Source organism: Mus caroli, unplaced genomic scaffold (genome assembly GCF_978045245.1).
Source record: "Mus caroli unplaced genomic scaffold, Mus_caroli_1 scaffold_19, whole genome shotgun sequence".
Classification (NCBI taxonomy): domain Eukaryota; kingdom Metazoa; phylum Chordata; class Mammalia; order Rodentia; family Muridae; genus Mus; species Mus caroli.
The window spans coordinates 18,523,482-18,537,296 of NW_028227274.1; the positions used below are offsets into that span (position 1 = coordinate 18,523,482).

General features: G+C 43.4%; 1 protein-coding gene across 1 annotated transcript in view; it reads right to left on the reverse strand.

The window, feature by feature from the left end:
* Window positions 1–6,961, reverse strand: part of Garem1 (GRB2 associated regulator of MAPK1 subtype 1) — a 167,568-nt gene extending 160,607 nt beyond the window's left edge. The window contains exon 1 of the mRNA XM_021150525.3: window positions 6,474–6,961. Within this exon, the coding sequence (XP_021006184.1) occupies window positions 6,474–6,594 (121 nt within the window). The 5' untranslated portion in view covers window positions 6,595–6,961. The remainder of the gene's footprint in view (window positions 1–6,473) is intronic.
* Window positions 6,962–13,815: the final 6,854 nt, after the last annotated feature.

Below are 13,815 nucleotides of genomic sequence, written 5' to 3' on the forward strand. Positions count from 1 at the left end.
ACCACGAAAATGCACACAGATGTTCAACTGTCTCAGTCCTTTGCCTTGATACCACTTGGATAGACCCTGATTCAGCTAAGAATCCTTCCTGAACCTTCTGCTCCAGCCTCTCAGCCCAATCATGGGTTCATTCATAACCCTTTCTCACTGATAAAGACTTCACTCCTTTTTATAACCTGCAGATGTCTACGACACCTATAATTCACAGAAAAAAATAGGCTAAGCCACCTGGAGCATTTCTGCTTCTCTACCTGAATAAGTACAATCCATTACTCCAGTCCCTTCTGCATGCTCAGTGATACATGAAGAAGCCTCCCTCTGAAAGCATACATGCATCTCTATACCAATCTTAGACATGCATATAAACTATGAGGCAATCCACATGTAATACCTATATGCTATTGCATTATATTGCATTAATGCCCCAAATAAGCAGATACATAGACTACTTCCTCCATGAGGAACAAAGCTTTTCTCAATACTACAATTATAATAGGGAATTGCAGTGTATGGGGCTAATGAATTACTATGATAGGACACATTGGAGGTGGGTATGTCTATTTTTCCTTCGTGAAAAACTACAAATGAAAGAAATGAAGAGATCTAACCAAGATTGTACAGCAACAAAACAATAGTTATTGACTCCAAATTCATCATTAAACATTATTTTTCCATCCCTGAGCTTGTATATGCACTCTCTGTATTCTAAATGGACTTCCAGGAAGAAATGAAGCCATAAAGTGTGTGTGTGTGTGTGTGTGTGTGTGTGTGTGTGTGTGTGTGTATTATGGGCAGTATCTATATGCTGTTGATTTAGCAAAACACACATGTGCATGTGCACACCCCCTACCCCCACTGCCCACGTCAATCACAGAGTACTTATATGAATTTCAGAGACAAAACATGGATTTAGCAGGATCTCCAACAATTATAAGCAGGTATTACTGAGATGCACTCGGGTTCTATATATGAGGGTTTTTCTAGAGAGAATCAACTACAGGCTGAAGACTCACTCTAAATGTGGGTGGCACTGCACTAGGGCCTGGGATTAGCCTGAAAACAAAAGGAACCAGGAGAAAGCCATCTGGGCCATCTGGGTGTCACGGATCCTTTCCTCCTACATCCTGATTTGTAGGGATGTGAGCAAGCAGCTGCCACAAGCTCTCCCTTCTTCCCAGGGTGACTAGCACACCTCAGAATGTGAGCCCAAATAAACCTTTCCCTCCTTAAGCTGCTTCTTGTTGGACACCAGATAGAGTGACTAATACAACAAGGTAGGAGACTAAAGCTGTCTTATTTACCTGTCTCCAACTTGATCAACTTTTTTTCTTCTCTCCATCACTGAAGACAGCCTAGGACTTCCTTTTCCTTTTGGAAGACAAAGCCTTGAACTATTTTTTACCATCTTGTACCAGTATTACTCAAACCCAAGATAATTATTTAAAACATGTTCTGTTTGAGCCATGACTAGGATGGAAGAATTTCTCTCCTGTGGTGACCATGCCTGTGATAGATGGAAGCTGCTCTTGACCTATCCACCTTAAGTCTTCCTTCACCCACTAAATTCAAGTAACTCATACGTGTATTGTTTTCTCCCAGATCTTTCTAAAACACACTGGGCAGGGACACAGAGATGGGGATAAACAAAGGAAACAAGGAAAGTGTTGACACATGCTAAGGGGTGAAAGTCTCCAGCATTTGAGTGATACTTTTTGTACCTTAAGAAATTCTGTGTGTGCTCTGGGACTGGCTCTGGAATGAGCCCAGGGCCTCTTATATGCTGGGTAAGTACTCTATCACTGAACCACACTCCCAGCCACTAATTCTTTGTTTGGTCAAAACTTTGGTGGATAAAGGGACTTGTCAATAATGGCTGCCAACCTGAGTCCAAGCCCCAGAACCCACACAAGGATGAAAGGCCAGATCTAATACCATTGACAGCATCCTCTGACTTCTATGCACTAGGCATGCCCTGTCATAAAATAATATTGTTGTCTTTAAAATCTGGAATTTTTCAAATTCTAAAAGTCTTCTGGTTTAAAAAAAAAAAAAGTACAAAATGCTACATTCCAAAGTATTCTGTTTGCTTCAGAACTTGTAACAGAATGATCAATAAAGCCATTTTGAACACTAAGGGAAACTGAATGGGGACTTTATTCAGGGTGTGAGGAGGCAGAAGCATGGATTTAAGGATATGAGGAAAAGGTACAAAGTTTATAACAACTTGTGGACTTGCTCATGCTTCTTTAAAATAAATATTGAAGGCTGGTGAAAAGGCTCCATGGTTAATGGTACCTGCTGCCAAGTCTGATGTCCTGATTTTGATCTCTTAAACCCAAAAGGTGACCTCCACACTCATACCATGGTGCAAGCATGCATACACACACACACACACACACACACATACACACATGCACACACACAAACAAACACACATCACACACAAATAAATGTGATAAAAATAATATGAAACACTGGGAATCAAGCACAGATTCTACTAGAGCTTTTGAAATGATATAACAATGTATTTTAAAACATCAATATTTACAATATGTTGCATATTTTTTGCATTTAAAAGAAGAATGAAAAGTTTTAAAGAACAAGTTTACAATGTGCTTAGGGTATGTGAGTTCTTAAAGGAAAAAAGAGAGAAAGAGAGGAAGGAAGGGAGGAAGGAGGAAGGAGGAAGTGGGGAGGGAAGATAACTTAGAGTTAGATCTTTAAGACTTTTTGCAAGATGAAGTAGAAGATAGCTCCCCACAGCCCCAGCTTTGAGCATGGACTGCTGGAATGGAGCAGGAGTTAATACTCTCTGTCCTCTTCCTGGTTCTGAATGAACTCATGGAATCCGATCCTACAGACAACTTACAAGACGACAACCATTTAAGATACTGGACAGTCAGCGAGTCAGTAACGGGCTGGCTTCTGCTGATCATAGCAGTCTCAGGAAGAACAACTACAGGCTTCTCCTTCAGATTCTCTAGAAAGACTCGGGAGGCAAAACTAGGAAGTCTCACCAATTTTGTATTTACCTCTCAAAGATAAATGTCTTCATTGGAGAGCAGGTAGGATGGTTTAGTTGATAAAGGCACTTGCTGGAAAGTCTGAAGACCTGAAATCCATCCCCAAGACCCACATGGTAGCTGGAGAGAACTGACTCCCATGAGTTGTCCTCCAACATGCACATGTACATTCTGATACATAAGCCTGTACAAGCAAGCAAGCCCACACGCGCGCGCGCGCACACACACACACACACACCACATATGAATAAATTATTTTAAAATGTTACCATAGAACATATCAAATTAAATGCATCTAATTGGCCTGGCTCATGCATGGAAAATTCTTCATGTACTGTCAAGTTAATACTTTTTAAATACTAACTGTACAAAGAAGTCATTTGAACAAATAAGAACACGAGCCCCACATGGCACTTGTTTCCTTCTCTCTCCGGGCTTTCTCCCTTGGTAACCACCCTTCTTCTCTTCCCAGCCCCTCCTTTGGGAAGCAAAAAGTCATCTAAATATGATGGATGACGCCAGCACTTAATTCGGTGTCTACACCGTTTTAAAAATATTGACTTTCTGGTCCTTAAGCTTTCAGAGACAGTGAGGCTATTTAGAGCATAAGTCAGACCTGGCACTTCCCACTCCCTTCTCTCAGGAGGAGGCAGCACAGCCTGCACCCAGGGGCACAAAGGCTGCTAGAAATCCCACTGCTCATTTTGATTCTTTTGTTCAACCTCTGAGTCTATGCTCCCCAAATCCTTAAAGCAAGGCTACTGAGGAGCGAAGACAATGTGTGCAACACATGGATTTATACGTGTGTGCAACAGGTGGTCGGTGAGCAACACCAATGAACTCCAACTTTCTAATGTTCTTCCAGGACTCCTTAAAGGCAGCCCTGATCCTTCCACTTAGCATGATGTCAGTTTGGGGCATGGTTTTCTGTTTCTTTCTGGTTTCTTTTAAAACAAATGATTTGGAAAATAACCACTTTTCATGTCTGTGCATGCGTCCGTGTCTGTAAAATGTTCCTGTAGCATTAAAACTGGCTAAAAACACACACACAAGATTAGACTTTACAAATCCTGAGAATTTACCTGTGGCTTCTAAAAGTATGGCAGCAATGTCCTTAGCATGTCCTCAACACTGTAGTGAACAAAGTTTACGGAAGGAATTTATGATTTGGCACTTTTAAAGTCTATCCAAATTGAATTGTTAAAATGACATGTCCCCTGCCCCCATCAGATTAAAAACTTAGGAAATAAACACAGAGTCCTACTATAGTAAGGACTGGGCCCAGTGGTTTTCTCACAATGCTTATGTTTACATGAGTATAACCTTTGGTCTCTAGAGCAAAGACAATTGTATCACAAATTTTAAAGGGACTCCTGTGCATTCAGCAAGCCAGGAATGCATTCTCACTCCCAAAAACAAATCTATGTACAGGAATGCTCATTATCTCTGAAATTACAAATAGCAGCAAGAAGGAAGAGGAGAAGCAGCAGCAACATAATGTCCATCAATAGAGGAACAGATAGATATGTAGTATAGCTATTCCCAAGGAATAGCATGCAGATATTAAAGTCTATGCTAATAAAAGGGAGGTGGGACTGGTTAATGAAGGAATCAGGTATAAGGCAGTACTGGTTACGGGTTACAGGTACAAACCTAGTGTGCTGAAGTTGATTCTCAAATTGTAATCACAAGAGGAATTTACAACAAAGAACTAGAATTCCGTATGTTGATCAAATCCATCCCAGGCCTTGAAAGGACAGTGTTAAGACTCACAGCCTACATCCTAATTTGAAAAGAAGTGTGGGGTGAGCTCTGTGCTGATTCGGATCCTTTAATGAGTGGACAGGGGTAGGGAAGTGGAGAATGAGACTTTAAAGCTATGTCTGAGGCTGATACACAGCCTCTTTGCACTTTGAGTTGGAAGAGCCCTGGGTGATTTTCACATGGAACGCACCAATGCTCTCTTGTCTAGCTAAGAAGTTTTGGCAGAGTTTGCAGAGATGAGGGAAGGTCTGGAAATGGAAAGGTAAAGACTCACAATCTGCCAAAACATACAATTTTGCACAGTGGAGGAGGAAATGAAACTGCGAACGAACGAACACACACACACACACACACACACACACACACACACTTTGCCAAGAAGAAATGCTTCAATGTTCCATCTGTCCTCCCCTGGATTCAACAGTGTTACCGTCACACACTTCATTCCTAGTTTAAAAACCAGTTTATTCCCAGGGTCCACCCCAACTCCCGCCACCACAGAAAAGGGCAGCAAGCATGCCAACGTTCCCCAGCTTTAAAAACTTTCTTAGATGTTAATTCTCTTGTCAGGGTTTCTAATGTCTAACTTTACTTCACAGACAAAAAATAGAACGGGAATTTTGTGGTGGCATTTATACGTCTCAGGTGAACCACTCTTACTCTAGAAAACGAGGAATGAAGCAAGTGTCTGTCACTGGAAAAAATAACATCCTTCTGCTCAGACCTATTTTGATCTGGCTTGCGTGTGGGCACAGCTCTGTCTATGTTCCTGCCTGCTGCCAACCTGCTGCCCCACTACCCTACAGCCGAACAGACTTCTTCCTACAATCTGCAGTCCCATGAAGTTAAACCTGATAAACATACAGTGTATTTTTATACAGACACAATTTAAACGCCCCCTCCAATGTCACAACTCTCAAGTCCAAAGGTGTTCACTTGACTGCCAGTAGCAAATCTACATATTTGTTTGCAGATGTCACAGTGCAGAATAATCAGTGTGTGTGTGTGTGGGGGGGTGCTCTTGGCTTGTTTTCTTGAGGTCAGTTTCAGGAAATACTGGCATTTCTTGGTTCAAAGCTCAGATTGCAAATCAATACGTTTTAGTGGCTTAAAATATTTTTTTTCTAAGCTGGAAGAGTGCTAAGCTAATAATTAACCTTAAGCATACCATCACTTCTGCTAAAGACATTTTCTGTACACAGCCCCAAATCACTCGTTGTTGGGTTAAACAGAATAGACGAGCTGTAATAAAAGGTCACCAAGAAAGGAGATCATTTTCATTGGGTCACCTGGGAGCTTTTCCTCTGAAATCTGCAGGGAGGGCCAGTTGGCGAGAGCACCCCAAGCAAGATACCACCCAGAGTCCAATTATTTTTGTCAGAAAGTTGCCTAAGATAACTTCAGGATTCCCAGATTGAGTAATTCTTGCGTCCAAGATTACTATCTCTAGGTTTCCACGATGTAAGGTGTCCTTATTTACTGCACTGCAAGGGTTCTGGTGTGCACCTCTCCGGCGGCGAGGGCTGATGCTGGGGGGAGTGGAGAGCAACGCGCCAGAGCTGCGGCAGCCTCTTGGGCCAACTAGACGGCTAGGGGTGAGCACTGACCGCCCCCCCCCCAAGTTCTCCCCCGCCCCCGCCATCGGTCCCACCCTTCCAGGCACCCGTGTGTCCCGCAGGCACTCACCGCTGTCCAGCCGCGCGATCTGGGGCAGCCGGTAGGTGCTGACCAGCAGGTCGAGCGGCATGGCCACTGGGCTCCACTTCACATCCTTGAGGCTGCAGCCCAACGAGGGAGCCGGGTCCATCTTCCCCGCCTCCTCCTGCCCCGCGCTCCCGCGCTCGCGCCACCGCTGGCTGGCTGGCGGCTCCGTACTCCCGCCGCGGGCAGCCGGACAGCGAGGCACAGCGGCGGAGACACCGGCGCCCGGCTTCAGTGGCCACACCGAGGCATGGCTGGCGCCCCGCGCCCTCAAGCCAGGGGAGCACTGCAGGCGGCCCGGCTGGCTGCGGCGGCTCCCGCTCCGCCTCCGCCTCCCTTGGCCCCGGCTCTGCAATTGCGGCGGCCAGCCGCCCGCCTCCTCCTCCTCGGCCCTCTCCTAGCCTCCGCCTCGAGCACAGTGTGAGGTGGAGCCGCGGGTCCGAGGAACGCCATAGCAGCGCTCCCGGCACTGACTAATCAACAAGGTGCAAGCGACGCCTGCGCAGCCCGCCCCGGCACCGCCTCCGCGCCCGCCTCCCCATCGGAGACTCCGCCTCCCCGGAGTATAGGCTCCGCCTCCCCAGAGAGGCCTTGCCTCTTTGACTCTGTCTCCGCCCCCACGACGCTAGCTCCACTCCGCTGGTACGCAGGCTTCGCTTCCCAGGAACTCTAACTCCACCTTCACTAGCTCCGCCTCCCTTTCAGTAGGATGGGCTTTCCACATGTCCCGCCCCCACACGACCACACCTTCTTCTAGCTCCGCCTTTCTCCACCTAGCCCCGCCTCCCCCACTTCAATCTCCCTCAGGCACCGCCTCTCATAGCCCCGCCCCCTTCAGGCTCCGCCTCCCGCAATTCACTCGCTAGGCGCTCTGCCTCCCTTGTAGGCGGCTCCGGGGACTGCGGTACCCGCTCGGCTGCGCTCCGCAAGCTTTGGCTCTCGCTCCCCCGTCCGACCGCTCCGGCGCCCTGCAGCCTCGCTCCGCAGGTCCTTCCCAGAGCCCGAGGTGCAGTCCTCTTCGCGGTGGGCAGTGACGAACTCCAATGTTGCCTCTGGCAGCTGCAAGTTGTCCACCTTTTAGTGACCGGTAACAGGGAAGAGCCTGCTGGAGGCCGCTGTGGAGCCAGCCTTCCGAGGTGTTTCCCATCCAACCCCACGACCCTGCAGATCAGCTGGAAGTTTCTGTGACCAGCCCAAGTGTGGCTGCGAGGCAGAATGCATAAGAGCCCGAGACACAGAAAGATGCTGAGTGTCACTGTCCAGAAGGCCACCCTCCTCCGACGCGCAGTGGGAAAGGGCAGAGAGGTTTTCTTCTAAGAACCAGGGATACATTCCCTTTCCTAAACATGCTACCAGAACTGTGCGGGATGTCACAAAATGGCACAGCTCTTGGGAGAGCAGTTCTAGCATTCAACCTACAGGTTATTTGCCATAATAATCTTGTCCACCGTTTTGAAATAGGGGTTTGCTAGTTGCCAGCAGAGCTCAGACTATAGAAGAGGGTGAGAGGTTCCTATGTTTTGTCACACATCTGTCTTGTGTGTTGGTTTTCTTTCATATGAAGTTAAACTAGAAGAGGTGAGCAGTTGATGAAGTGAACATGTCCCATCAACACCAACACATTCCGGTGCTCAGTGCCCCGGGGCCCTGCAAAGATCCCATTGCCTCTTAGGTTGGCTTAAGAAAAGTCTGTTCGCATAAGCAAGCCAGAACATGAGCTTTTGAGGAAAACCACAAGCGATTCTTCCTCACACTTCCTCTCCGGGACTCTCACTTTAGAATATTGTTTATATTATTTACTAAATTCTTCTGTTCAACTTTTTCATTCTGTGACATCATGTTAATTTTTTTTCACTCATAAAGAAAAAAAGCTACATCCAAGATACTTAAAGTTCTGAGATTCACTCACATGTTTCAAAACCACACCGTTCTGAGTACCAGCTACTTTTTCTAAATATCTTCATCATTTCTGAAAATAAAGCTTAGAGTCATAAAAAGAAAGATGACAGAAAATATCCCAGGTTGGGTAAGGTCAGGTGTCCTTCATTTGTCCACTAATTAGACCCTAAATCCTTATGTGATGAGCTTATTAAAAAAAAATACAAAACATCCCTTTCTGTTTCTATTATACTCTCCTTAAAAGCTCTCTCCCAAAAGGACTGGTGACCTATGATCTAAAGACAAGACAAAATGTAAAAAGATTAATATAATCAGATTTGTTTTTAAATCAATAAAGGTCTTACATTAAATTTGCTCTTATTGCTGACCTGGCAGAAAACATTTCATTTCTATCCTAAGCATTTAAGGGAAGAAGTTTTAATGAGCCAATTCCTGGTAAGTTTCTCATCCTTATGAAACATAAAGTTCATGAGATGGAGCTTTGGTAAGAGTAAGAAAATATCAACTGAACTGCCAATATGCCATATGTTTTGAGGATTATTAAACCAACACAGGGTATGTAGAATCACAGGAACAGGGTTCAGGATCGTAAATGATTCCCTGGAATCCGTGTGCTGAGAGGGCTGAGACAGGCTGGTACAAAGGGAGTGAGTTTTCTCAACTGCTTGTTCACAGTCAGTTATAGATTGAACTGCTGGTCTGTGTTTTCCCCTCTTCTCACTACTGCACTTGACTACAGATAGAGCAAGACAAAGCCCTCCTACCCCGGAACTCCCCTAATGTGCTTTAAGTTGGGCCTACAAGCTCACTTCGGGGTCTATCTATCTTGGTAATGGAAGACCCCAGCATGCTGGACTTCTACAGAATAAAACACTCTGCACTTGCATATTACTTGAGTCCAGGGTATCATTCTTCAGTGAATCACGGACCCTTACAGTATGAGGGGATTGAGGGAGCTATTCAGAGATGGTGCAAAGGTTGAGACTGATGAGGTCTTTAGGTTATTTGGGATGGGGTCCCCTGAGAAGGATAAACTGTGGAACCCTGGCTTCTTTTTCTTTTCTTTTGCTTCTTAGATGTGATGATGGGAACAGTCAGCTCCACCTCATAGAGGCCCCAAAGCAAAGAATCCAACCTATTATGGACACATCAGAAACTTTAAAAGTGTGAGTCAACTGTAAGCAGATTCCTCTGAAGTACTTGTTGTAATAAAGGAAGTCTTATTAGCACAGTGGTGAAGTGTCCAGGAGATTCGTTATAAACATGTATTTGTTTAATTAATAAGGAGAGAGGGAGGGAGAGAGAGAGAGAGAGAGAGAGAGAGAGAGAGAGAGAGAGAGAGAATGCACCACACATGTACAGGTGCCCATCGAGGCCAGATTTGTAAGCTGCCTGATATGGGTTCTCAGAACCAAACTCAGGTCCTCTAGAAGCATATGAGTATTCTTAACTTCTGAGCCATCTCTCCAGGCAAATAGCATATTCTTGGATAAATAAAAATATCAACTTGCCAGTGAGAGGACCCAATGGATAAAGATATTTGCTGCCAAGCTTGATAACCAGAGTTCAGTCTCTGGGATCCGCATGGGTTGAAGAAGAGAACTGGCCTCCATCACATAAAACACAAATTTAAATACTCGAATATTGTATATAGACCGCCCTTGAGTTTAGTTAGTGGTGTTGCTCCTGTATAGAATCTTGGAAAACTGTGGCTCTGAAAGATGTAAGTTTGCAACAGTATTCCTCACAGAGGGATAGAGAATCTAGTCATTGAACACACACTGAGAAATTAGCACAGTGTCTACATAGCAGACCCTTTGCTATTTCAAGTTGAGTATTCCTTATCTGAAGTACTTGAGGCAAGAAGAACTCCAGCTTTGTTTTTGTTTTAGGATATTTGCATATAGCTAATAAGATGTTTTGAGGTGTGAAATCCTAGTTGATACATGAAATTCTTTCATTTTTCATCTGTATGTTGAGTATATATATATATATATATATATATATCTTATGTATACCATTTCTGTTTCATATATACCTAAATAGCATGATGGACATTTTTTTAGGCTTTTTATTGTAGATGCTAGGGCTTGAATCCAAGGCTTCACACAGGTTCAGCATTGTGCCCTACCCTGGAGCCCTGTGGATGTAATTTCACATGTTGTTTTCAGTGTGCCTGTGACTATCATTTGAGACCAGCGATAGAATTTTTTTACTTACCCTGTCAGTACTCAAAAATGTAAAGTTTTGAACCTTGCTGATTTCGGATTTTAAATTAGGAATGTTTCAGCCTGTGTTATTAAAAGCACTGTTGGCGAGGGCCAGTTTTAGAGAAGAAACGGAGAGACAAGTTCAGATTGAAAAGCGGTTGTAGATTTAGGAGAATCAGCACATCATAGGGGAACAGTCCTCAAAGAGGAGACCCTGACAGAGCTTCCCTCCTTGAGTCTAGGGTCTGTGGGCTGAACGAGCCAAACTGAGCCTGGGGGAACTGCCCTTGGCAAGCCCAGGGTGAGCTGGACAGGAGATACTTGGGGACCTCCATGACTCACCCCAGTCTCCTAACTGTGCACCGACTGTTTGCAGATGCTTGTTCATTCTGCATCCTCAGCTTTGCGGGATAACCACATTACATGTTGCTCTTCACAGTGTCCTAGAGCACAGAGTAAGCCAGTGGTCAAGTGTAATTGCAAAGTTCACGGCCCTAGTGCTGCTCTGGAACCTCGGACTCTTTTACCTTTCTGTTAAGTTCTATTCTATTGACAGAGATCACCTAGAAGTCACTCCCTGGCTAAATTCTTGTACAGTGCCCGTGTCTCCCTTGCTCAAGGAATAAAGCGTGAATCCCTTTGTGCAACCATGCAACCCTTGCATGGTTGGTCTGCCTCCCAAGACTCATTTCTATTAGCTGCCTTCTGATATCATAGGATGCCACAATTGTCTTGCTGTTGCACGCTTTTGGAGCAGCCTAGACTGCCTTTCTCCTTTTCTCTTCTTGGGGAACATGTCTTCCAATTCTAGCTTTTTGTATTCTGAAAAAAAAAAAAAACCAATTATTTTTGAAAGAGAATGGCTTTCTATGATGTCATCATAGCCAGGAAAGCCCACCTCTATTGTGCTAACTGCTACCTCATGTCGTTCTCATTGTTGGCTTTCCCTACTAGAAACCAAGTAGCTGTGGCACCGACGTATTAGATTCCTCTCTGTTTCTCCAACTCCTATCACCATGCTTGGTAGAGGAAAAGTGATACATGATAGTTGAGTTGACCATTCAATAGTCTGGATCAGCACATTTTGTTTTACCTCAGAGGTCACCACATCTCCATCATAAACAATCTATCAAGATTTTTAAGATCCAAACACATATGGCCAATGTTCCTTGACTTTGATCTGAAAACTGGAGCCCACTGCCACTGAGATTGCTATTCATCACAAAGTAGAGATTGTGTTTATTGACTGCAATTGTGATCATTATTGGCATTGTTTATTGTTACTATGACTTTGTCTCTTTAAAGCAGCAGTTCTCACTCTGTGGGCCATGATCCCCTTGGGAGGATCAAATGATTCTTTCCCAGAAGTCACCTAAGACCATCTGTTCCAAGGGGTGTCTTTGGTTAGTGTTCATAACACCTAACGGATAGTAGGTAACTCAGATAGACAGTATCTGTAGGTGTATAAAAGGAATATATATCTCCCGAATGGACACCAAGAAATTTACTTTTGTAATCTGCTTTTCATCCCTTTTGATACAGGCTATGACTTTTCTAAGTAGATCATTGGATAACACAAATGTTACAGTGCTATTGGAGGACCATGAAGAGAAACATCACAAACAGCTGTTCGTGTATGTGGACATCAAAGGAAAAGTTGTCTGCATCAATTCTCTCCTTCCACCACATAAGTCCTGAGGATAGAACTCAAGTTTGAGGCTTGGTGGCAAAGGCCTTAAACCACTGAGCTATTTCTCTACCTTTTAAAGCATGATTTTAGGTAAGATATCCCTGGCATGCTTTTTACTATTTGTAGTTGCTCAAAGCAGATGCCATTATGTTGAATGTTATAGAAGCTTCAAGAAATCAGAAATGAAATGGAGATGACAAGAATTAAATTGTTGAGTTTATCAAAATCATTACATATATGTATTATGATTATGCATATGTATGACGCCATATATTGTAAGTTCTAGTTTGTGAAGAAGTGGGTCTTTGTGGAAGGTACTTTTACTGCAAGCAAGCATAAGAACTCAGTTGAAGACTCTGTAGTTTTGGGAATTATACAAGACTTTCCGGTGGCATGGTTAAGAGGGCAGAGGTTGTCTGCATAGTCCTAAAGCTTCAATAATTGCTCTCTAAATGAAGCGAAATTATTGAATAATTATTCATTTTGCATGTAAATGAATTGTTTTCTTAAAGGACCTGTTGTTATTTTTACTTTTGCAGTGCTGGGAAACAAACTGGGGGTCTTGTGCATGTCAAGGCAAACTGGCCAATCCAATAAATTGTTTTTTAAATATATTTAAAGAAATGGTTAGTTTATATACTGTATCTGTAATAAAATACATTATCGTAGTTTGTTTTACACTTAGAAGAGTTTGTAGTTGATGCCATAATTTAGATTTTCCCTCAATAAATTTATGTATTTAATGTCACAAGCTAAATCACAAGACACTTCATTTTGCTTTTATTAGAACCAAAATAAAAAGATTCTCTTATTAAACTACTAGTGTCAAAAAAAATCTTCTTAGCTGGTGTGTGAGTCTACAGCTCTGCTGACTCAAAGCTTCAGGAAAGTTCTGTGTCGTGGCAGTTATAGATGCTTCCAGTTAAGTCTCTCCCTAGAAAGATGATGAGATTTTTAGCTCTCTGCTACAACAGCCTCCCAGAAAGGTCCATCCCACCAGCATCCTTAATTTTCACATTTCTACTCGGTCTCCCAGAGAGTGGTGAGAGGAGACAGAGTGGTGCCCAAGGCCTCTGCTGGATACCAGCATATGCTAGTGAAATGAACATATTGTCCTTTGCACTTCTCAGAGTTGGGTGTGACACGACAGGGTTACTTCAGATGACAGAAGATCACACTAAACTTTTCTAGTGGATTTTCTACTCATTCCCAAAACTATGTCTTAAAGATTTATGCCTATTCCTACCTAGAAAACAAATGAAAAATTTCCCCATCACAGTATTTTTAATTTCATTTAATTTTTGTGGTGTGGTGAACTAATGTGGTTTTTATATGTTGATATCATAAAATATTTAAGCATTAAAGAATTCAATAGAGAAAATTGTGTGCTACAATTCTATTACCCTAACTTAGCTATCTACCACTATTTGAATTGGCATATATGTTACTTTTGTGGTGTGTGTATATATATGTATGTATGTATATATGTATGTATAATGTGTATCTCTGCTTAATTTGGACTAAAGCT